At 39.9% G+C, this 26171-nt stretch overlaps 1 protein-coding gene across 3 annotated transcripts in view; it reads right to left on the bottom strand.

Annotated features, from left to right (window-relative positions):
* Window positions 1–1934: 1934 nt before the first annotated feature.
* Usp45 (ubiquitin specific peptidase 45) overlaps window positions 1935–26171 on the bottom strand; it is a 62414-nt gene continuing 38177 nt past the window's right edge. For all 3 annotated transcript variants that reach the window (XM_036179910.1, XM_036179911.1, XM_036179912.1), the window contains 9 exons: window positions 21351–21432; window positions 16782–16873; window positions 14978–15034; window positions 13568–13705; window positions 9684–10347; window positions 8440–8537; window positions 6093–6179; window positions 4249–4402; window positions 1935–2249 (listed from right to left, as the gene is read on the bottom strand). In XM_036179910.1, the coding sequence (XP_036035803.1) occupies window positions 2119–2249; window positions 4249–4402; window positions 6093–6179; window positions 8440–8537; window positions 9684–10347; window positions 13568–13705; window positions 14978–15034; window positions 16782–16873; window positions 21351–21432 (1503 nt within the window). In that variant the 3' untranslated portion in view covers window positions 1935–2118. The remainder of the gene's footprint in view (window positions 2250–4248; window positions 4403–6092; window positions 6180–8439; window positions 8538–9683; window positions 10348–13567; window positions 13706–14977; window positions 15035–16781; window positions 16874–21350; window positions 21433–26171) is intronic.

Raw genomic sequence — 26171 nt, 5'->3', positions numbered from 1 at the left:
AACTCGCTCTGTAGACCAGGCTGGCCTTTAACTCAAGAGATCCGCCTGCCTCTGCCTCCATAGTGCTGGGATTAAAGGCGTGTGTCATTACCACCCAGCTATTTTTTTAATTATTCTCTCATCTACTGTATCCCCATCACAGTATACCCCTCTCCTCCCTGCCATATATTTCTTAATAGTATCTTTTTTAGGAGAAAAAAGGTAACTATTTACAGTTAGGGGGCGGGGGGAAACAACTGCTATGACCAATATATCAACTTGAACAAATAAATTACTTTTCTAACTCATTGTTCTGGTGCTAGAATATTCCATGTCAATGATTTTTAATGAAACAGGAAACACTGAAAAGTTCTCTTTAGAGGACACAACTGAGCTCTGCAGATAAAATATATCTCTCCATCTTTAATATGAAAAAAATCAAAAGAATCATCATTGAAATTTCCTCGACAACTTAAAAATAGAATTTATTAATACAATGGTATTTTAAGATTTGTGCATTAGACAAATCACAGTTTCGCCCATCCATATATCAAGAGGCAACACTGGTGACTTCAGAATGTCACCATGTCTGGCTAAAGGTCTGCACAGTTTACAGCCTCTCTCCCCTGACATCTGTCCACAGTATCACACACTGGCTCTGATGATTAGGATATTGAACCATTCCCTTACATTTTCATTCAATACCATGTGTCAGTGAACCACCTCAGTGATTATTTAAATTTTGGGTAGTAATATTTCTCATGCTAAGTTTCACAGTTTAATAATTTGAATTCTAGAAGGGGAAACTATTCTGTTTTACTCCTTAGTCATTTAAAGTACCAACCCTGTGCCCTATTAAAGTAAAAGTCAAGCCCACCCAAATTTTTGATTTATGTTGCTGGGGATGGAACCAGGGTCTTGCACAGTCTAGGTGAGTGCTCAGCCACAGAACTACACTCCCCACTACACACCTGAACTTTTAAATGATGCTTAAGAAAACAACACCCTGTTTAATATTTACTAAAGTATATAAGGAGAAAATGTATTATATTTCCTTGTTACTGGTAAGAATATGATTTTCTACCATTTATAAATATAATTTGTTAATTTATGGTCAGAGATATCCTTAAACTTTAATTTCTATGTTCCTATATGGATTATCAACTTCTATTTACCAGTTCTATGTGTTTCAATTACCTACATTTTTATTTTGGCTTTTGCCAGTCACTTACAAATTATCTTTAACAGACTGCAAACTTTATGAAATGTTTCAATATTTTGAAATATTCTAAGCAATAAGCTAATCAATACACTAGTTGTAAACTCACACTACCAAAATTACAGTGGCTCCTTTTTACATGACTGAATCACATAAAATATGAAAAATCTTTATGTTACATTAGGCACTAGTTCCGACGGCTCTAGCAACATTTCCTGTACAGTGACACACACACCACTGCAAAGCCCTGAGATGATTTTAAGTGGAGTGGTACAAGGATGATCAGTTTTTCTTTCATAGTTATAAACTCACTTCAATTTTTTACTAGAAAAATAACAAGCACATAAAAAATGTTAAGTATGATTCAAAACAGGGCCAAGATTTTAAAAGGCTAAAACAAAAAGTAAATAAATTATAACACAAGATATATTACATGCACTCAGGAAAGTTGTATTACATTTAGGAAGCAGTATATTAAAGTATGATTCAATTTATCATCTCTGAATGTCTGTAGTGATGAGTCATATCATAAAGGTGACTTCTCTACTACTATCAAAAAGAATATTTTTTGAGAAAGGGATCTCCACGGACATGACAATTAATATGAAACATATTTTTGCATTTAAGAATATAGTTCTGAAAGCATTAACTAATTAATTTGTTTTGTCTTATTTTTTGAGACCAGGCTGGCCTCAAACTCATATATCTGCCTGCCTCTGCCACTTGAGTGCTGGGATTGTTAAAGGTGTGTGCCCCAACAGCCTGGTGTATTAATTTCTTTTTCAAGGATTCACCATATGATGAAAATGTTAAACAACACTGGAAGGATGCACTGTTCCTAAAGACTACAAAGGCACATTACAGATTATGGTTTCCACTGCAGCATTAAAACAAAGATGAGCAAATTAACAGTTCATAGATTACAATAGTCTTTCATAAAAAAGAAGATAAGCTTGTGCACTAAGTGCTCTTGATTCTGGAACCACCTGCACATAAGTGTCGCTGACGTGGACCCAGTGGCCTCCCAATTCACTATCAGGTTCTTTCAAACCTAGGAGAACAAAAAAGTACAATTTTACAGTTAGTGTGTTTATGTCCTCTAAATTGTAAGCAGCAACACATTCTTCATTAAATATATTTAATTCTAACATCATATGAGTTTTTTCTTAGATTAAGTATTACCTGAAATGAACTAATGCTTTCAAAGCACCAATATCACTAATAAATTATGCCAATAATTTCTTCCAGTTAATAAAATTTTAATTTAAATATCTAGTGAAATATTAGCCTTGTTATACTTAATTTCTCAGAGAAAAGATTCACTCTAATCAAAAAGGAGGAGGAAGAGATTGAGAGATGGCACAGGAAGGAGAGGGGTTTGCTCTACCAACCTGACCACCAATGTGATCTCCAGAACCCACACACAGGCGGAAGGAGAAAACGGAGTATACAAACTATTCTCTGTCCTCCAAACACGTGCACATGTACATACAGTAAACACACAGACACATAAATAATAAATACATTTTAAAAACTAATAAAGGGCTGGGGATCTAGCTCAGTGGTAAAGCACTTGCTTAGCAAGCACAAGGCCCTGGGTTTGGTCCTCAGTTCCAAAAAAGAAAAAAAAAGACACCACCAACAACAACAAATAAAGGAGCTGAGCTTGGTGGTACATGCCTCTAATCTCAGCACGAGGGAAAAAGAAGCAGGTGGAGCTGTGTGAGTCTGAGGCCAGCCTAGCCTATTACAGGGAGTTCCAGGCCAGACAGGGCTATGCAGTGAGACCCTATGTCAAAACAACAACAAAAAAACCAACCCATCAACAACAACAACAAGAACTAATAATGGGAGGTGAGAGAGATGGCTCAGCATGGACTGACCACATACTGCTCTTCCAGAGGACTCAAGTTTGGCTCTCTGCACTCATGCTGGGCACATCACAACCATCTCTGTACCTCTAGCTCCAGAGGATTCCAGTGCTCTCTTCTGAACTGTACAGGCAACTGCACTCACCGCTGCACATTCACACACAGCTGCACATTCACACACAGCTGCACGTTCATACAACCTGCACACTGACACACACCTGCACATTGACACACACCTGCACATTGACACACACCTGCACATTGACACACAGCTGCACATTGACACACAGCTGCACGTTCATACAACCTGCACACTGACACACACCTGCACACTGACACACAGCTGCACATTCACACACAGCTGCACATTGACACACAGCTGCACGTTCATACAACCTGCACACTGACACACACCTGCACATTGACACACAGCTGCACATTCACACACACCTGCACATTCACACACACGTGCACATTCACACACACGTGCACATTGACACACACCTGCACATTCACACACAGCTGCACATTCACACACACCTGCACATTCACACACACCTGCACATTCACACACAAGCACACATTAAAAAATACAGGAGATAGGGAAGCAAATCTTTTGGCCTTTCAGCATAGCCAGCCAGTCTTTTGAGGACCTCATATAGCTTCCGAAGATTGGGCAACACTGCTGAGGAGGTGGCTTAGTGGTCAGAAGCACTATCTACACAAGCCTGGTGATCTGAATTTGACCCCAGAACCAGTGAAAAAAAGCCAGATGTCAGTGTTGCATATCAGTCATCCCAACAGTCCTCTGGGGAGATGGGAGGCAGAAACACAGGGCCACCCAGAAGTCCCCAGGTCTGGAATACACAGCACAGTGGCAAAATCAAGAGAACAAGGTGGAAGACCAGAACCCACTGCTGGACTTCACTCTAGCACAGCCCATTATGCTAAACATACACACACACACACACACACACACTGTTTTACAAAACCAAAAAACACTGAGGTAACTTTAAAATACCACCTGTCGCTTCATATTGCCTAACAGGATACTACTTTGAGAATATTGTTAAGATTATCTAGGCAGACTTAGGAGTAATAAAGTAAATCCATCTGGAGAGCCTGTCAAATATAAACTCTTTTCATCTTTAAGAGTAAACTATACTTAGGAGGGCTCACCTGGTACGGTTTTCCTTCCAGTCATAGATTCGGATAGCTTCCTGGAGGGTGCTCTCACTTTCACGTATGCAGTGTAGTGGCCTCCCCTCATTGAGCCACTGTGTTCCACGATACCATAGAGACCATAGAGAACCTTCTCTCCCACACTTATATTCTTTCAAACAAAGGAAAAGATAGTAAAGTTCAGTGAAACACTGCATGAAAAATGTAACTACATCAGAGCAATGTATTCTTCAAACCAGATACTCCGTGCTTTTCAAGGAACAGAAAGCTCACTATGGAACAGCATTAGAATAACAAAACAAAGAGAGGGAACTTTCAGACTCAAACCTATCCAATCTTCTTTAATTACAACTCCATGTATGTAGAAAACAATAATGACAAAGAGATAATCATCAAAATCTAAATTATGGCAAAAATCAAGAGAGATTCCAAAAGGAGAAAAAAGAAATTATGTATTAAAACAGTATTCAAGGCATCACTGATTTATTTGTAAACTAATTCATTTTAATTATTGTAATGATTTTTAAATGAATAAAATAATTTTTAAAATGAATACAATAATTTATGAGACAACAGGAAATATAAACACTAATGTATGAAGGATATATTAAATGACACTGTGGTTGTGTTAAAATGGGAGAGAGGGCTAGGGTGACATGTCTTGGGTTCAATTGCCAGCCCCACACACAAAAAGAGCACTCTACAGAAGAAAATACATGGTGGTTAGTTGGTACAAGCCTGCAACCCCAGCACATGGAAGGCTGAGGTGGAGGGCTCAGGATGTCCGGACCAGTCTGGGCAAGATCATTTCTCAAAAGATAAGCACAACAAAACAAAACCAGAAAAGGAGCACAGAGTAATTATTATATTTCAGACGTTCATAATGAGATGATACCTGATCCGTTCTTCAGAGAAGTAACAGAGGACAAGGTAGAAAAGCTATGGATGAGGAGAAGGGCCAAGACCGGCCACAGACCCAAGATCTTAGGAACGGATGATGGAGGTTCATTGTACTGTTCTGTCTACTGTTAAGTATGTTAGAGATTCTTTAGAATGGGTAGTATCAAAAATACTGTGTTCTCAAAAACACTGAGCTTAGAAAGCCTCATTCTTAGTCGCTGTATTATCTATTACTTCTAGAAATACTGAGTGTTAGCACTGAATGTTAGTAACCAGCAGAGCTGGTACTTCATATCAAGTAAGTTAGATCCACCAGAAAGCTGCATTCAGCTAGTCAATGGATTAGATTCATTAAGTTCCAGTAAGTATCCTATGACGTACCACAGAACCTGGACTTCCGGCCAATAACCATGAATATGACACTCTATTACCCTAAAATTATTTTCCTCAATGAAATGTGAATCAATTTTACCTGTACAAATCTTACATGTAAGTACATGTAAGCAATTATAAACCTTATTAGTAAGGCATTAGCAATTTGAACCTATTGTATTCAGCTGACAAATATCCGAATATCAATAGTATACATGAAATGGCATAAAAAAACAACGCACTACTGTGTTCATTTGCAAAAGATACAGACTTTGACAGATGCTAAAACTATAGCTCATTGGCTTACTCAGAGGAACAGGAGGGCACAAAGCCATTATATCATCTGCTAATAATGAACAGGTAATTTTGATGTTTGTGATCCATGTCTAATGCCTTACTCATCTTTGCTCCCAAGAACAAAAGTCATATTTGATATATTAATATGCCACAATTGCTCATTTAAGAAAGAAGCTTATTTAAACAAAACAAAAGCATAGTCTAATAAATAATAAAAGTATTTGTTTAAGCATTTCACTTGCTAGTTAATCAAATGCCTTAATATATCATACCTTACAGGAAGCAGCACAGAATGGTGCTAAGTCAAGGGTAAGTGGAAAGTCTACATGTCTGTTCACTTTACGGAGACTCAAGCCAGCCTTAAAAAGACAAAATAATTTTTTTTAGTAAAACAAACTTAGTTAAGTTTAAAGTACTATGTTGTCAATTAAAACCAAAAGAAGAATTCTAGAAATTATTATTCTCATAGATACAAATAAAACACGATTAATGGTAGTCACATCAAGTTTCACATATTAAAAATTAATTTCATATATTGTTATTAGAAAGGTTATTTGTTCATATGGGATTTATTTTACCATGAATAAGGTAAATAATTACTTCCTTTGTGGTTTTTACAACAATTAATGGAAAAGTAAGTTTAATATGCTAAAAGTTAATCCTCTGACACATATTGTCAAAAAATATAGTCAGCAGAGTCCAGGGTACCTAACTCAGTGACTAGTCAAAAATGAACTTGACTGTGGGCAACCTTATCTAGGTCAAGTCAAAAATGGGTACAAACAGATCTTTTTAGGTTCTTTTCATTTCTAAAATTCAATGAAATTCACTCACTATGAAAGAACCTGAACACTTGCAATAAAAGTTTTCAATAAAAGTAAAGCTCACATTGCAGAAATCAAAAGAACTTTTATGATCTTCAGAAGACTCCACCTCCTTTTCTATTTTTACTTTCCAAAGCTAACCTTGAAAAATGTTTCTGTACCTTTGGCTATGGATAATCATGAGTTCTTTTGTTTGTTTTGGTTTTGGTTCTTTTGTTGTTTGATTTTTTTATTTTATAATTTAATTTAATATATCAGCCATGGATTCCCCTTCTCCCACCCCCCACCCCCACCCTCCCCCTAACCCACCCTCCATTCCCAGCTCCTCTAGGGCAAGACTCCCCTGGTGATGCAGCTCTCTATATAGCTCTGGCTGTCCCTGAACTGACAAAGATTTCCCCTGCTTCCCCGCTCCCCTCCTAGTGCTGAGGTTAAAGGTGTGAGCTTTAGTCACTAACAAATAGCTAAGTCTTCCCTTCCTTTACTAACCACTTCACCAACTGAGCAATCTTCCTAGTCTTCAATTACTAATTTTATTTTAAAATATAAAACAAACAAAAACCCCCAAACTTAAAAAAAGAAGTTAGTGCTGGGCAGTGGTGACACCTACCTTTAATCCCAGCTCTTGGGAGGCAGAGCCAGGTGGATCTCTGTGAGTTCAAGGATAGCCTGGTCTACAGATCAAGATCTAGGACAGCCAGGGCTGTTACACAGAGAAACACTGTCTCAAACACACACACACACACACACACACACACACACACACACACACACACACAACAACAACAACAACAAAAGAGATACAGTACATAGTAGTCTATATTTCTTTCTTCTTCTAGAGAAATTAAAAGCCACTTTAAAAAGGGGGGGGGGAGGCTGGAGAGATGGCTCAGAGGTTAAGAGCAGTGGCTGTTCTTCCAGAGAGTTTATGCTCAATTCCTAGCACCCACATGGTGGCTCACAGCCATCTATAATGAGATCTAGTGCCCTCTTTTGACCTGCAGGCATACATGCAGGCAGAACACTGTATACCTAATAAATAAGCCTTAAAAAAAAAAAAAAAAAAAAGTAATCAGGGCTGATGGCACAGCCTATAATCCAGCTTCCTAGAAAGCAGAGCAAGAAGATTGCGATTTCAAGACCTTTCCAGACTACCCAGAAAATTCCAGAGTAGCTTGGGCAACTTCCCAAGACTCTGCCTTTAATTTAAAAAAAGAAAAGAAAAACAGGACAAGAGATGTAGGTCAGTGGCAGAGCATCTGCCTAGCAAACCGAAAACCCTGGGTTCAAACCAAACACCAGAGAGAAAAACAAAGCATCACTAGAGAGGACACAAGGCTAAAATGATAAATAGTTCAAGAAAAGCCACCTTTCCTTTAACACTAAAACCATCTATGTGTCATTTATGTCCATCTGTCCCCCCAGCCATATAGGCCCTCCCTCAAAGCCTTCCTGTGCTGGGTCCCTAGTCAATACTGCCCCGCCCAAACACCACCTCAGCCTGGTCATGACAGCTCAAAAAGCTGTGTGGGCTTTGCCTTCTTGCTCCTTTAATTCCTCTTAATGCGTTTAGTCTCCATTCAAACACACCTGTGACCACATGCCACTTAGAGACATCACTGAGGTTCCTACCACTTAAATCTTCTAATACTGTTCTTCAAGCTTTTTCCTTCCAGTGCAGGACATCCCACATGACAATTTTTTTAATTCAAGGAAATGCCTGACAATTTCCCACAGGTCTTATGGCTCTGCAAACATCTGAAACCGGCTGTAGTGTTAGTAAACAGACTCTTACCTGGTGGAATCTTTTAAGATGAAGAATTAGGATAGCTGGAACAGCAGATATAAGGAGTTGCTTCCTGGCATTAGTATAAACTCCTCCTGCTTTCTTTTCTGTATAAAATACAACCAATTTACTTGTAAAATTCCATTGACTATATTACTTAGAATGTGATAGACAGCTAGTAAAAGCTATTTATATAGTATTACACCATATGTTTTGTGGGGTTTTTTGTTTGTTTTGATAGTTTCTCTGTGTAGCCCTGACTGTACTGGAACTCAGGCTGTACTGCCTGCCTCTGCCTCCCTCCCACGTGTTGGGATTAAAGGTGTGCACCGCTGCCGCTGCCACTGCCACTGCCATTGTTTCGTTTTTTAAAGACAGGGTCTCTGAATGCAGCCACAGTGAATGAGCTCACTATGTAGACCACAGAGATCCACCTGCCTCTGCCTCTCCAGTGCTAGGACTAGCATGTGCCACTGCAGTTGGCTTTCACACACGGGCTGGGATCAGAACTCAGGTCTTCATGCTTGTTTCAGCAAACACTTTACCTGCTAGGCCCTCTCCCTATCCTAAGCAACAGTGTAGTCACTGAGAATACTCTTTCCATTCATTAATGTGAGTCATGTATCGAAAATCCATTGGTGAGAATTCCCACTATTCTCTAATCAAGCAAACACTGGATTCATGGCATAAACATATTTAAGAACTTCAAATACATATCTTGGATTTATAAGAAACTGAGGGGATTTGTGAAGACCAGTAATCTCAAATCCCACTAGTGATTAAGCTGGAAGTTTTTGTTTGGTTTGGTTTGGTTTGGTTTTTCGAGATAGAGTTTCTCTGTAGCTTTGCACCTTTCCTGGAACTTGTTTTGTAGACCAGGCTGGCCTCAAACTCACAGAGATCCACCTGCCTCTGCCTCCCAAGTGCTGGGATTACAGGCCTGATCCACCACCGCCTGGCTAAGCTATAAGTTTTAAGGCTATTTCAGGAAGGTTTCAAATCCCTCAGGTTAGAATATATGAATTTGTATTTTCAAGACAGAGACATGTCCTTCTTGTTCTTCAGTTACTGCAACATCTACTGGGAATCTATTTGCCAGCCAGTGTTGTGAGTGCAGAGACAGGTAAGTAAGACAAGGTCTGCGCCAAGTGGCTAAATGCACGCAGGTTCTGGAGTGCCCCATCACGGAATTATAAACTACTCGTCCCCTACAATGCATCACAACCCAGAAACAAAGCAAGCTAGATGTTTACCTGCAGAACTGGTTTCCTTTTGACACTTCTGTTTCTTTTCAGTACAGTCCTCACAGAGAAGCTTATTGTTGCCCATCAGCAACTCCATGGATGTAAACTGGTAGAGACAAGACTGCACTGAGCATTCTTTAGAAGTAGTTACATAGCTCTGAGAAAGAGTCTGAAAAGCATTTTGGGCACTATGAAACCTCATATGTTTTCCCTCTGAAAAACACAAGTTACTGGGGACACTGAGTGGCTGTTTTTCCCTGTCACAGTCTCTATTTCCAATTACAGTGCTGCCCAAACCAAGTCCAGCAATCGCTTCTGCCATTTCTGCGTCACCACTGGGAGTCTCCGTGCTGGGTGGTGACTCACTTGCCAAGGAGAGGTGGAGGTGCTGATCTGTGTGCCCGCAGGAATCGCCACTGGATCGGAACAGTACTGTTTGCTTGGAAGTGCTCTCGGATTCAGAAGCCTCGCTGTCGGCGTCTGCACTGCTTTCAGAAAGGCTGGCTTCTTTCTCGCTGCCGTCGGTGGGGCTTTCGTTCAGGGATGACTCAGTACTTATGAGGCTGGCAAACCCGCTCCCTTCCAAGTTTTCATTCTTCTGATGCATAACACCAGTTTTCTCTTCTCCAGATGGTAATTTTCTTAGAGGTTTTCTGTCATGACTTAGTTGATTCTGTAAGTTGAAGTATGTTTCAGAGAAAAGAATCTTGTGACCTTATTGAAAACAAATCACTAAGTCCCATTTAACTAAATTACTAAATAAACATTTCTCTTAGATCCATTTCAAAATCTACCTAAACAAGAATCAACAGATGATAGATGAATGTGCTCTAATTTAAAGTTAATCTAGTACCCAGGAGACTAACAGCATTGGCTGCCATGTGTTGGGGAGGGAATGGGATTTCTGTAGAACAGGACTATGAGGAAGACTTAAACCTTTCATATAGATTTAAGACATCTAGTTCCACCACTATGTATGTGGTCTAGTGAAGAGCACAAAATGAAAGATGAGTAATAACCAGGCAGTGGTGGCACACACCTTTAATCCCAGCATTTGGGAGGCAAAAAGAAAGGAGGATCTCTGTGAGTTCAGGGCCAGCCTGGTCCACACAGCAAGTTCCAATACAGCCAGGACTATAGAGAGAGAGGCCTTGTCTCAAAACAACTAAACAAACAACGAACAAAAACCCCAAACAAAACAAAACAGCACAAGCTAAGGAAAGTCATCACAAGCTCCGATTTTACTAGCCAGTGCTTTAGAAAAGCACATCGGAACCTGAAGTGCCTTCACTGCTTCCATCTACAAAGTTCCAATCAAAGCACTCTATTCTCCACTGTTAGAAAAGGCCATGGTCAAGAGGATCAACCACCCTAGGGATCTTACGAGCAGATATGAGACAGACTTTATTTAAAGGTTACACCTGTAATCTGAGCACTTGGGAGGCTGAAGCAAACTTCAGGCCAGCCTGAGCTAAATACTGAATTATAGGCTAGCCAGAATTATAATACAACAAGACTCTGTCTCAGAAAAACAAAACAAAGCAAAATCAAAATCAACCAGCCAACCAAACAGACGGATGGACAGGTAACTAGTAAGATACAAATAAAACAAGAGAAAATCCATACATTCTATCTTTTGTAGTTTTGTTCCTATAAGATTTCTAACAGAGGAGCTTCAATTTCTTCTGTCACTTTGACAAGTCAGTACAATTTACTTCAAATAAAAGGCATTCTCCTTAAATAAAATTCAAATCAGATTGATTTCTTTCTATTTTAATAGAATAGTTAACAACCAGACATGTCTCTAGAAAAATAAAGTATTGACAAGATATTTGAACAGCTAGCAATATGAAAAGATAGACACCAAAAAGTATACAGTATACATCATATATATATATATATATCACCACTTAAAACTCATTATCTCCCTCCCTCTGCCCAGCTTCATCTCCCCCATTTTGTTTTGTTTACAGTTTCAGAGACAAATCTTGCTATTGTAGCTCAGCCCAGGCCGGAATTACTATGAAGCTCAACTTGGGATCGTCCTGCTTCAGCCTCTGGAGTGCGAGAAATACAGTCGTGTACAACCACACCTGGCTAGAAGATGTCTTGCTGAAAATTAAATAAACAATCAAAGCTAAAACTTGGCCTCTAGATCTAATTTGTAGTAAAGAAGAAGTAACAGAGAGAGAAAAACCTGTCAGAGCCATGGGAACTCAATAGCAAATGAATTACTGTTGAATGTGGGAAACTTAACAAAAGGATCACATTGCTTAGGTAAATCGATTGAAACAAGGGAATCTATAGGTTATAAAAAGATTTAAGAAGTGTGCTACATATACACAATGGAGTACTACTCAGCAGTAAAAAATAATGATATTATGAAATTTGCAGGCAAATGATGGATCTAGAAAATATCATCTTGAGTGAGGTAACCCAGACTCAAAAGGACAAACATAGTATGTACTCACTCATAAGTGGATACTAAATGTGAGGGAAGGGATGGCCAGAATGCAACCCACAACTCCAGAGAGGCTAGCTAACAGGAAAAGACCCTAGAAGGGGCACATGGATGACCCTATGAAGAAGTGGATGAGATCTACATGAATGGACTGGGTGTGTGTGTGGGGGGGGGGGGGTGGAGGGCAAGGAGTGGGGGATGAGACCATGGGGAAATGGGAGGGCTGAGTTGGAACAGGGACAGAGTGGGAGGGCAGGGAGGAAGATGCCATGATAGATGAAGACATCATGAGAATAGGAAGAGGCAGGGTGCTGGGGAGGCTCTCAGGAATCCACAAGGTTGACACCACCTTTTTCTGCAGGCAGTGGTCCAGAGGGTGCCTGGACCAGTCTACTCTGGTGACCAGCCTAGCAAGTAACCTAGCTGTCATCCTAGAGCTTTTGTCCAGTGACAGATGGAGGCAGATGCAGAGATCCATGGCCAGGCACCAGGCTGAGCTCCGGGAATCCAATTGATGAGAGAGAGGAGAGATACTGCAGGTGAGGGACGTTGAGATCATGATGGGAGGACGTCCAGAGATGACCGGCCACACTAGTGGAAGCCCATGAACTGTGGACTAGTGGCTGTGGAGCCCCCATGGGACTGGACTAGGCCCTCTGGATATGGAAGACGGTTGTTTGGCTCAAACTGTTTGGGGGTCACCAAGGCAGAGGGATCGGGATCTGTTCCTGGTCTATGGGCAGGCTTCTGGAATCCGGTGCCTGTGGTGTGACACCTTGCACAGCCTTGGTGCAATGGGAAGGGGCTTGGACCTGCCTAGGCTCAGTGTGCCGGGCTCTGCTGACTCCCCATGGGAGACCTCGATTTGGGGGATTTGGGGATGCGGGTGGCTTGGGAAAGAGGGCTGTGGGGTGGAAGGAGTAGAAAATTTCTTAATAAAGAAAAATAAAAAAGTGCTAATTAACTGCTGTTATCTGTGAACCTTTTTTTTTTTTTTTTTAGATAATAAACCCAGAAGCAGGTCTGATACTACTAATGAGTTTCTGACAATTTCAAGTATATGCTGGTACTTTGGTAATGTCTGTAGATAGTATCTTCATTTTTTATTTCTTTGTTGTTCTGGGTGTTGAACATTTGAGCATTTGGAGTATTCCACTACAGGGCTCTATCCAGGGCCTCTAAAAAGTAACTTTTAGTGATGTACTTAGAGGTTATGATATATTTGGGATTTCCTTCAGAATAACCTGGGTTGGAAAAGAGGCAGTGATGGAATACATCTGATGGAAACATGATCAGCCATGAAATGGTCATTGTAAAGCTGAGAAACAGGATGGAGGATGTTTCTTAGATACTGCAGTTTCTACTTGTGAACATGCTTGAGATATTTCAAAACAAAAGTATTAAAAACATACCCCACCACAATCTGACTTGCCTTAGGTGAGGAATGCATCTTGGCAGCTCTGGGTTGATGGGTATTTTCCACAGCAACGGTGGCATTGTTATGATCTCGGTCTGTGTCCTGTAAACTTCTGCATTTATTCATTTTTCCCAAAAGTACAGGTTTTGAAACCTACACCACATGTAACATAAAACATTTTAAGCAAATAAATTCTTTTCAAATTTCCTAATTTAACAGAAATGTAACAGGGTGATTTTCATTTTAAGAAGTAGTTGTTAGACTGTTTTATTAGTTTGGGTAGTTTGGCACGTGTGTCTGTGCACCACTTGAGTTCATTGCGCACAGAGGCCAGAAGAGCATGATGAACGTCCTGCAACTTGAACTGGAGTTGAAGAATGTGGTCATTTGAATGTAACTGGCCCCCATATCTCATAGGGAGTGGCACTATTAGAAGGTGTGGCTTTATTGGAGTGGGTATGCCTTATTGGAGGAAGTGTGTCACTGTAGGGGTAGGTTTTGAGGTTTCCGATGCTCAGGATACCGCCCAGTGTGTCAGTTGACTTCCTGTTGCCTGCAAGATATAGGGCCCTCAGCTATCCCTCCAGCACCACATCTGCCTGCATGCCGCCATGCTCCTTGCCATGATGATAATGGACTGAACCTCTGAAACTGTAAGCCAGACCCAATTACATGTTTTCTTTGTAAGAGTTGCCATGGTCATGGTGTCTCTTCACAGCAATAGAAACCCTAACTAAGACAAGACAGTTGTAAGCTCACAAGACATGTGGGTGCTTGGAATTGGATCTAGGTCCTCTGGAAAAGTAGCCAATACCCTTAACTGCTGAGCCTTCTCTCCAACCCATTTTAAAAAGGTGTTGGGATAATCTTTTTGTACACTGTGCAGAGATGTGTCTCTGTTTTACCTCACCCACCTAAGGCACCCTTCTGGTTGGTTTAAAAAAGAGCTGAACAGCCAATAGCTAGGCAGGATTCCCGGCAGAGATAGGAATTCTGGGAAAGAATCTGAGGCAGGAGATTTACCAGCCAGACATGGAGGAAGTCAGACATGAGGAGAGGTAACAAGCCACATGGCAGAATGTAGATTAATATATATGGGTTAATTTAAATTTTAAGAGCTAGGTGGGAACAAACCTAAGCTAAGGCCAAGCGTTCATAATTAATAAAAAAAAGTCTCCATGTCATTATTCAGGAGCTGATGGTTCAAAGAAAGTCCAACTATATACAATGCTTAAAGATCTAATTCTAGTAAGAAAATATATATACTTCATACACATTTCTAAATACTTGATATCAAACACACTACACAAACCCAGTTCTGTGTAAACCATATGACTCTGAGATACAGATAATAAGCTCAACAGGTGCTTAAATAAATGAATAAATGCATGCTCTTTGCAGAGCTTCATGATTACTTCTCCTTACCCTTTCTTCTATAATAGGAAGTGAAATATCAATGAAGGGATCCTTCATAGTTGAGATCTTAAAAAGAAAAAGCAGATTGAGAATTTCAGTTAGAATTCTAACACAGATACACACTGTTGGTTAAGAGCAAAATAAACAAAACTTCTCAGGTGACTTAAAATCTCAAGTTAAAGCACAATGTGAAGTGTTAAGGAAAAGCAGAAAGCTGGCAGTGGTGGCGCATGCCTTTAGTTCCAGTACTTGGGAGGCAGAGCCAGGTGGATCTCTGTGAGTTCGAGGCCAGCCTGGGCTACCAAGTGAGTTCCAGGACAGCCAGGGCTGTTACACAGAGAAACCCTGTTTCCAAAACAAAAAAAAAAAAAAAAAAAAAAAACAGAAGGAAGGAGGGAGGGAGGGAGGGAGGGAGGAAAGAAAAAGGAAAACGCAGAGATAACAATGTTTGATCGATTTCTTAGAATAATTCTGTTTTAGAAGATATCTATGTAAGAGAGAAATCAGTGTCTGAGCCCAAAGTTCTATAAATCTTAGTAAAAGTTATAGTCACATTCTATGTTTCAATGTCATAAGCAAGAGGAGAAATAATAATCCTGGTTTTATAAACTAGGGAGGGCAGAAAAACTGAACACCCAGACTCTTTACCTATAAAATCTGATAAAAGTTTAACCTATCACACTCAGCCACATTTTTAGAAATATTTCTTATCAAGCAGTTGAAAAAAATCTATAAAAATTCATGCATATTTTATGTTGTCAAAGATAGTATTATAATAAGAATTAGTACTAAATTCAAAAATTAAGTCAAGAGTACAGACACAAACATACCCCTTCTGAATATCACGTAACCACAAAAAAAAGGGGAAACTCTAAATCAAATGTGATAGTCTTATGTTGCCACATTTTAGAACACTGCACTGTGACAGTTACTCATTTTCACAGAAATTTCTCTCTCACCTCAGTCTAAACTAGAAGCTATTACGTCCGATCATAGTCAGATAGGCTTATCTGGCATGGTGGCATATACCTGTAATCTCACCACCTGAGAGGCTGACACAGGAGAACTCCAGTTCAAAGCCAGCCTGTGCTACATATACACAGCAAAATGGGGAGAGCAGCCAAGAGAAATGGACTCAGAATAACTTCAGGTAAGTCAAGAGGAAAAATGAAACCATATAAACAAGCATGTTTACTTAGAAACACTTAACAATGTGCTCACTTTTTAGAAGCAGAAGGTACATTTTACAGGAATTACTATGTAGCCCCCTGTCATAGTCTTTTTTAATGACTGTTCAAGGCAGCATGTAGAAGAAAACCTCTTTGCTGATTATCACGAGCTATTCTAAGTCAGAAAAGTTGAACAGCAAGCTGATTTCAGTGGCCACGCACTCCACTCAGAAACAAATGAGTTCTGGTCATCTGGTCATCGTTAGCCATCTGATGGCGACAGGAAAGTTAACTGTGATGGCTGCTACCACATCAGTCTTCTTCTCTTTTCTTCACTAACAGGTTTCATGTGCTACCAGCTTTAGCATCTTTGAGCTTGAGCAAGTACTTGAGTCTTTATAAAGGCAAGGCACTAGCTACTTCTGAGACATCACTAATATCCTTTAAGTGGTTGTATTTGTGTATGAAGCAATGTTGGGAATCTGAATTCTTATTGCTATGGAAAAGTAATTGTTATTGAAAGTAAGCCTATCAATTTATCCAATATCTACTGATAACCACTGGGATACTTGAGAACTAAAACACAATACAACAAAAACAATGTGATTGAGGTACATACATTTGTGTGAATTCTAGGTACATACATTTGCACATTCTTCACACATAACTGTGCTAGTTAATTCACCAATAAAGATCCGATCTATGAAGTTCATCTTCACGCCTTCTTTTCCATAGGCTGTAAAAAGCATCCATTTTTTAAATTAAAATTTCACAAAAATCACCGATCCAACAGTTACATGCCATTATTTGTTTATTCAAATGTCATCTAGATAAAGTATAGCTTCTATATTATATCCAATAATGTATTTATTATGTTAGCTCTTTCTCCTTTACAACTTTTAAAAAAATTTTAAGACTTATTTATTTTATGTATACGAGTGATCTATCTACATGTACACCTGTATACCAAAACAGTGCACCTGATCTTACTATAAATGGTTGTGAGCTACCATGTGGTTGCTGGGAATTGAACTCAGGACCTCTGGAAGAGCAGCCAGTGCTCTTAACCTCTGAGTCATCTCTCCTACCCTCCTTTACAATTTTATAAAGGAGATATATATGACTATCGAGTATCATGATCTGTAGGAATAAACATCATGTAGGGATCGCTCTCATGTCAGAGTTGGCAGCACACACCCTTCCTTGCTAAGTCATCCTGCCAGCCCAAACTATTTAGGTAAGATAAATACAGCAATAACTACTAACTCATATCACACTCCAGCTGCTCCCATTAATCTTCTTGATGCCTTTTACCTAATGTAAAGGTAGACAGAACAGGGAAAATAGCTGTTTTTGAGGCTAAAGATTCTAGAACCTGGTTATGAAAAAGGGATATAAAAAGCAAGTATGTGAAGCACAGTATAAGTGACCCTGGGCAGCTGATAACTCATGCGAACATATACAACCATGTGCTTGAGGACTTTGAAAAGTTGAAATGGTTCTGTATAGGAAGTACTTATAGATCAAAGGAAATTGTGCCAAGGGTTTGCTTTAAAATAACCGGGCATTGAAGGAAACTGACCAAGCAATATGCTTGGACCTAGTTAAGTTAGGTGACACACACACACAAGTAAATGCACTGTGCTAATCTTCCTGCTCTGACAGATATTTAAAGTTTTCTCAATATTAACCTGAAACAGAAAGTCTATTAACAAAACTGTTCATCTTGCTTTCTATCCTTTGCAAGCCTCTACCTGCAGAGAAAGGTATCCAAAGCACTTAATAACAGAGAAGACATACTTTAGTACCCATAGACATTTTATAGTAACTATTAGGAAATACAGTACATCATTTAGAAAAATCAAGGGATTAAAAGAGAGCAGACACAAACGGAAAGAAACCAGGGTTGTTGCTCTCAACACACACTAGATGGCAGCATCACACCACAGGTAATAAGGCACATATGAGAAACTATGTCCTCCAGCTGCCCCCACTTCCAGGACAGGGTCTCACTATGTATGTGGCTCTAGCTGTCCTGGAACTCACTATGTGGACCAGGCTGGCCTTGAACTCACAGAGATTCACCTGCCTTTGTCTCCCAAGTGCTGTGAAAGTGAGTCTTTTTTTTTTTTTTTCAGAGCTGAGGACCGAACCCAGGGCCTTAGCAAGCGCTCTACCACTGAGCTAAATCCCCAATCCTGAGAAGTGTGTTTTAAACCTGTAACTACAATAGAATGTTAGAGCACTTCTTTATAAATTATGGTCATAAGCAGTATAATACTACAAAAATAAAAGTTAGAAATAAAACACCATCTTACAGTGTCCTCTAACAACGCTTACTTCGTACTGACAGTATTTCAAGGCAGAACATACACTAAGAGTAGGAATTGGATGTCACAGGCTATCAACTCAAACTGCAGCATCCACACAAGCTATGCTTAACCATTGGCTTATCTTACATTGACAGACATGCAGCGAAAGGCTGGAGCAGACAAGACATGCTGCCATTATTAGTCTCTTAAATAGACAGTGGATATGCAACGTCTTTAGAGCATATAGACATTTTGTCTAGATAAAACAAGGTAATATGACTGCCCTCTGAATTGAACTTGATACCCTCTCCACAGAGGTGGTGAACCAATGCCTGATACAGTAAGTATCAATGTAGGTGACAATGTAGGCACAGGAAGGCAGTAGACTCAATTCAAATGGGGAATGTGTTTCTGATGGTAAACTAAACGTAGCAGCAAACTGCTTTCTTTAGACAAGTGTCCCCCAGCCTAAATCAGAGAAGGCCCTCCTCACAATAAACAGTGGTGAGTGCACACTCATGGCTGCCCCAGGATGCAGAAAACAGAGCCAGTGTGGGCCCATCCCTAAACAAGTCACCTACACCACTCTCCTTAAGGCAGGGAACACTTCAGAAGAGGGAGCAGGAAGTATGTAAGAGCCAGAAGACAGGGTGAAGGGCTACCACATGTCATTTCCAAGATGTGATACGACTACTGTAATCATCAACTCACATCAATACTGCATCAGGACCACACAGGACCAGCATCATCAAGCAATCAAGGAGCTCATGAGGCCTTATCCTTTACCTCTGAACTACTGGCTAGCATAGATGTGATATTAATTTAAGAAAAAAATTATACCTACATTGTCACGTGCTCTTTCTGTCCCAATGCATTCTTGTTTGTGGACAGACTCTGAGTCAGCATTTTCAAGTTTTCAAGCATGGTTTCATCAGAAAACTGCTGATACCCACTTCTTTGGTCACATGACAGCACCCATTAAACACTCTTCTCAAACACAAAGCATCAGAGTAGTAGTACCTCCCTGAGCAACATTTGCATGCCCATCACCTCAGCAGCCTCACCTACCAAGCCAGGACACAAGTCCTTCACTAGAAGGTGACAGACACCCAGCAAGTTCTGAAGGCTTCTGGTCAAGTTGATCACAGCACAAAGCAAGTATGTCCATCCCTGTCCCCCAGTCACCACCACTTGTCCTTCAGAGAGTAGTCCTTTTAATTTTTGTTTTAGATTTATGTGTTTAAAGTATGAGTGTTTTGCTTGCATATATGTAAGTACACCATATGCATGAAGGTCAGAAGGTGTTGGGTCCCCGGAAACTGGAATTACTAAGGGAATGTGAGCCACCCATGCAGACACTGGGAAGTGAACGCAGGCGTTCCGCAAGAGAAAGCAGTTCTCTTAACCACTGAGCATCTCGTGATCCTTATTTCGGGGGAAAACAGGGTCTCAACTGTGTAGCTTTGACACTCACAAGAGGCTTGTCTCAAAGAGATCTGCGTGCCTCTATGCCCAGCCCTGGAGATTTCTTGCTTCCCTTTAAAAGAGTATCTAAGCCTGCCCTGCCCAGTAACACAATAACTAAAGCCATATTCCATCCTGTAGCACAGCACAGGGTTCTAGCCACAGTCTACTCTTGAGAAACCATCCACATGGACAGACTTACAGGATCCCTTCCTGCAACATTAAAACACTCGCTAGAATGCTGAAGTCTCTGAGAAGTTGGGATGAACTGAATCATTCTGACTTTTATATACCAACCCACATGTAATAAAATATTAGTTTCCTCAAGAGAAAAGATATGCTTTATCTAATTCTTATAACTGAGAGACTCAAGTTAGCAAGGATTCTTAAGAACCTGGTTATGAAGACTGTACAGGGAAAAGGGCTCAAAGGAAAATTAAGTATTTTGCAGTTGATATTTTTTTAATCAATAAGTAAAACCGGCATCACAATTTCTTCTTAAATATACAGTGCTGTCTGACATACTGAATGATGTGGGACTATTTCCTGTATAATTTGCCTCCTTAGTCACTGCCCACAAGACTCAAGTACTACACAACAGCATCTTTACAATATATACGCATGTATGCCTTAAACACTACACATTGCTGTGTTTGTAAAACCCAATGTAATACTAAAGTAGTGTATTCTAATGTGCATTTACAACCACCCGACAGTTTACTCTACAGTTCTGAGAACGGCAGTGCACACATTCATAATGCCCCCGATGGAGGAGCTGTCGGAATACTGCAGGTGCAGGTACAAAGTCCAGCTGCATCTCTAACACTGTGGAAAGGGGACAGACATCACTAGGCAGCGCCTATGTTCCTCCCCTATGCCACTAGGGTGGGGTCCAGGAGATGCAGGCTCCTTTTAAGGTTGCTAGTAGAGACTTATTCACACAATGCTCAACTGCTCCTCTGTAAAGAAACTGTTCTATGCTATTAGCATACATTCATTTTATAAATAATGTGGTTTCATTGTATTTTCACACATGTGTCTTTCAACATATTTATCACAGTAACACTTTTGTGCCCCCCCCCCCTTCCACTGATCCCCTTCTTCCTCTTTCCTACAGGAGCATGGGTACAGATTGGTTATTTACATATGCATGGGCATCTAACCAGTGGCTAGACCTCTGGAAAAAAGTCTCCTTCCTCTAGCAACCATGAACAGCATCTATGTACTCGGGGAAGGATGCATTTTCTGATCCCTCCACTCTGTACAACAGGTTTGTTAAGGTACTGGAAAATCACAGCTGCTCAGAGTTCAGGGGTACAAGGTAGGCCATGTCCAGGGGAAAGTGTTCCCTAGATCTTAGATGCCCCCTGAGCCCTGTGGGGAGGAAGGAACCTTTACATGTCACTCTAGAAGGCACTTTTCACAGAGTCCACATACCTTTGACTTGTTTTCTGGTTCCATCATCAGCAGTCTTAGGGGTTGGGTTATTAAATGCTTTGAGAATGCTGGCTTGTATCCTCTGTAAAACAAAGAGAAGAGAATCCAGCGATGGTTAATGAAGATCTCATTCTTAGTAGCGGGACTTTCAAATAGCAAGGTATACTATGGTTTCTACCCTGAAAATAAAATATTTGAATCTTAAATAGGTTCTTATTGTTGGGATATGTAGTTTTATTCTGGAGATTTCCCTAACATATACACATTTAGAAACATTAAGTGTATTTTACCTTCCAGTTCTAAGGTTCCACAAAGACCGAACTCTCTAACTGGCCGTGGCAGTGCATGCCTATTATCTCAGCATTTGGAGGAAGGGGCAGGATTGTAAGGTAGAGCCAGTCTGGACTACAGAGTGGTACTCCTAAAACAAATTCAAAAACAAAAGAAAAGAAAAAGGTCTAAAGCCTCTCTAATGCCACATTTTCATAGATAACTGTCAACTTTGTGTTTAGGTTCTGAGGATTGAAAGCATTTTTACCAGTTACGACAGCAAGTAACCTAGTTAGTTCAGCTTCTCCTTAGGGTTAGAGTCAGAGTCTCTCTCCCTTTCCTCCTCCTCCCTCTAAACTGGCATTCTTTATCAAGATACAAATACCAAAGGGAAAAAGATCAGATCACATGAAATTTCCTCTCCATAGACAAGAAGCTATCAAACTAACCACTGCAGTCTCTCCAGAGAAAGTGCACACACAGGGACCCTAAAATCCAGACTGTCAACTAACACCTATCTAGAATTTCCCACATCACAATCATGATGCAGTTGTCAATAATGACCATGTCTTTAGCTGCTTGCAGTAAATCACAAGATTTATATTTCTACACCTGTGTATGTGCATGTGTTCATATGTGATGCTGAGCTCTAAACCTGGGGCTCACACATGTATGCCTACAACATAAGAGTTCTACCGCCAGATGGTGGTGGCGCACGCCTTTAATCCCAGCACTCAGGAGGCAGAGCCAGGCACATCTCTGTAAGTTCGAGGCTACAGAGAAAGATCTAGGGCAGGTACCAAAATGAGAGAGAGAGGGAGAGGGAGGGAGAGGGAGAGCCATACACTCTCATTAAGATGAACTTTGTGAAGTCTAACATATTGTTACATAGGATAAAGGAGAAGCTTGTCATCTTTCAAAAGACATTTTTTTCTACATATTGATCACAGGTTTTCGTTTATAAAACTATTGTCTCAGAGAGATTTACTATTTATTTATATGTGTTTGTATGTATGTAAGTTGTATGTGTATTTGCAGGTATCCAAGGAATCCAGAAGAGAGCATTGGATCCTCTGGGGCTGGAATTACAACTCTTCGTGAACATCCCAGTATGAGAGCTGGGAACCCAACTTTGGCCCTGCAAGAATAGCCAGTGCTCTTAAATGCTGAGCTATCTATCCAGACCCTGAAATGGCTTTTACTGTGAAAATGACACAGAATTCTCTGGCAAAAAAGCAAATGCCAAAAAGACACTGTGTGGTATACTCAACAGAAAATAAAAACACTGCATATCAGGATCTAAGATATATCCCAATGTTCAGAAGAAATTTCATACCTTAAATATTTCGAAAAAATAATAAAAACAAATGGTTTAAGTGGTCAAATCATGAATTTAGAGAAGGGATGCCAAGACCAAATAAAAGTAGAAGGAAAAGCTTCAAAGGAAATGAAAACAGAAACTGGACAGAAATAATACATGAACTCAAAGCTAATTCTTTAGGTACAGGATAAATAAAAGTACTAGCTAATCTTACCATAATAAAAGGAAGCTTAATATCATACTTAAATAAAAGAAGCCAATCAGTTAAAGAAAATTTAAATAACCAAGAGAATACTTTCTAAGATAATTACATTTGAAACTTGGGAAAAAATACAGTAGGTAATTTTCCAAGAAAATACAATTTTTAAAATTAATTCTAGGAGAAACAGAAAATTATCTCCCATGACAGGAAGAGGGAAGGAGGATAGGAAAATAAAGAATAAAAGCCTAAATATTTCACAGATTACCACCAAACCTGTGTTAAGGCATAGAATTTCTTTTAAAAAATGGTTCCAACTTACTTCTATGAAGTATAATAAAGGACTAAAAACTGACTCAAGAGTGGAGGAAGTAACTCAAGGTAACAAGGTAGAGCACTTGTCTGACAAACACAAGGCCTTCCACTCAAGTTGTAGTACTGGGGGCATGAAAAAGGCCAGCTGGCTAACACTGCTGACTCCCAGGCCTCACTCACTCGGCATGGTGCTCTCCCTCTCACACTCCCTCCTATGGATCTATAATAAACTCATATCACACACACACACACACACACACACACACACACGCATGCACACGTACACATGTGTACACACACATGCACACACACACACACACACACATACACACTGACCTAAACATTCATGTTAAAGGAAAAGGAAAGGCCAGGAATGGAGCTGCTTAAACACATGTGATAGAGTGCAGCTAGCTGAGACACTCTGCCTTTAACATAATCTTACTCAACAACAGATTAAGATGATGCATCTTTAGAATAGTAAGTCTAACCTTAGTGAAAGCTCTATTGGAGGGGGAAAAACAAAACCCATGAATCTGAAGGTGAAAAGGCTGCCCCTAAAAGAACGACTTACAGTAAATGTAATTATATATTCTGCACATACACAAACATATAATCTGACCACATGCCCCGTTAGCATTGAATTCAATTTAGCAGTAGTATATTCCTCAACCTTACTGTCACAAGAAAAGTCGTTAAGGAAACAAAATGAAAGGTCAGTAATTTTAAGTCATTTCTCCATGATTCTGGTGGCAGACATAATAACTGCAGCTTTTCTTCCATCAAGAAAGCCAAGGCAGTGACACATGTGAACAGCACACTTAGCATCTGTTCATTCCCAGGCAAGACAATGCAGCTCCTGTCTACAGACTCACTGTGACCAACCAGCACGGCTGCTCCGCTTGTGAGGCTAAATCCATCCATAGACACGACATTTTAATTTTGTCAAACTGTCTATGGCCCTCAAATAGCAGAATAAGAGCAATATATACTGTCTGAGTTTTTATGATACTGCACAACAGAGAAAAACAATGCATAGAAAAAAATTTAATTAATTTGCAATGGTGTATGACTATCATAAAATAAACATACTTCTGCAGAAAAAAAAAACTTTAAAGCTGTAAGAAAATGTGATAAAATTTTAGCTCAGGGAATATTAATGTCTCCAAAACTTAATTGTAAATTTCTTAATTTATCTTTAAAAAGCAGGTATAAGTACCGCGCAGTGGCTGATATGTAAAATTAATTTAAATTATAAAATAAAATTAAAAAAAGGCATAACATTATGTAGTAGTTACCCATCAACTTATTCAAATGGTAACATTAAATAGCTACAAATCCCCAGGAAGCCAGAAGAAAGAACCTATCTAACAGGTACTTGGCTTTCCCTCTCAAGTTCTCACTAGGAGCTGTAATAATCTTGTTCAACAGCACTCACAGAACTCCATCCGGGCACAATGGAAGAAGTCATATACTTAAGAACAGTGTTAGAAGGTGATACCAATCTTCCCTTCTATTGCTGGTTTTTGAGACAGGGTCTCACTATGTAGCCTATGCTTATCCAGAACTTATGACCCTCCACCCTCTTACCCCCAGAGTGCTGGAATTACTAGAATGTGACACCACGCCAAGTCATGACAAAAAACTTAACAGAAGGTAATAGGGTTACAAATCAAAATACACATAAGAGTGTTGAAAAAGAAGGAAGGGAATATGGAGATCCAAAGCCTGAACTCAGTAAGTGAGTAAGGAAGTCAGCAAAGGGCATGGTTACAGCACACACTGTTTTGTAGAACAGAGAAATCAACTCATTCTTTGTTAAGCTGAAATAATTAAAAAAAAAAAAATTAGAACCTTACCTCTCTCCACTAAAATCTGGACATTAATATAATATTACAGTTCAAAGAAAGTGGGCTTTTTTTTTTTCTGTTTGGTTTTTTGAGACAGGGTTTCTCTGTGTAACAGTTTGGGCTGTCATGGAACTCACTCTGTAGTCCAGGCTGGCCTCCAACTCATGGAGATCCACCTGCCTCTGCCTCCCGAGTGCTGGGATTAAAGGTGTGCGTCACCATGGCCTGGCAGAAGTAGGCTCTTAGGAGTGCTTGCTTAGCTTCTGTAGGGCCCTGGGGTGAGTGCAGGAGGGAGAAAGGAGAACTTACCTTGCCCAATAACACCCATTGTAAGCACAGAAGCACTCTGTTTAGACTTGACTGCTTTATTCATCTTACTACATAGAGTAGTGTGCTTGCTTTGTGGAGATGAGAAGTATTTTACTATATTACCTATAAGATACTCTATTACCTATAATAGAGTGGCCCATAGTGTATGTTTAGACAATAATTCTGAAGCTGGAGGTAGGTTTCCAATTGCAATAAACACTTAGCAATGACTGCTATAAGTGAGAAAGGAAGAAAATAGAGTGTTAGTCTATTTTCTGTTTCTGTGACAAAACGCATGAAACTAGCCTCAATTTCAAGGCCAGTCTGGGCTACAAAGCGAGACTCATCTTTTAAAAGTCAAGGAAGAAAAGAGAACAGCACCTACGAGGGTCTTGGCATTTGACATGGTGGTGGGTAGCATCTTAGGGTGCAACAAATGCAAATGTGCTGGCTTGGATCCCTCCTCTTCTTCATTCTCACACCTTATTGAACTCAAATTACCCCCAAAGATCCCACTGCCAAGTACCATTATCACGTTACTTTAATGATTAGGTTACGGA

The sequence above is a fragment of the Onychomys torridus genome, chromosome 2 (assembly GCF_903995425.1).
Source record: "Onychomys torridus chromosome 2, mOncTor1.1, whole genome shotgun sequence".
Taxonomy (NCBI): Eukaryota; Metazoa; Chordata; class Mammalia; order Rodentia; family Cricetidae; genus Onychomys; species Onychomys torridus.
This window is presented reverse-complemented; position numbering and strand designations above follow the sequence as displayed.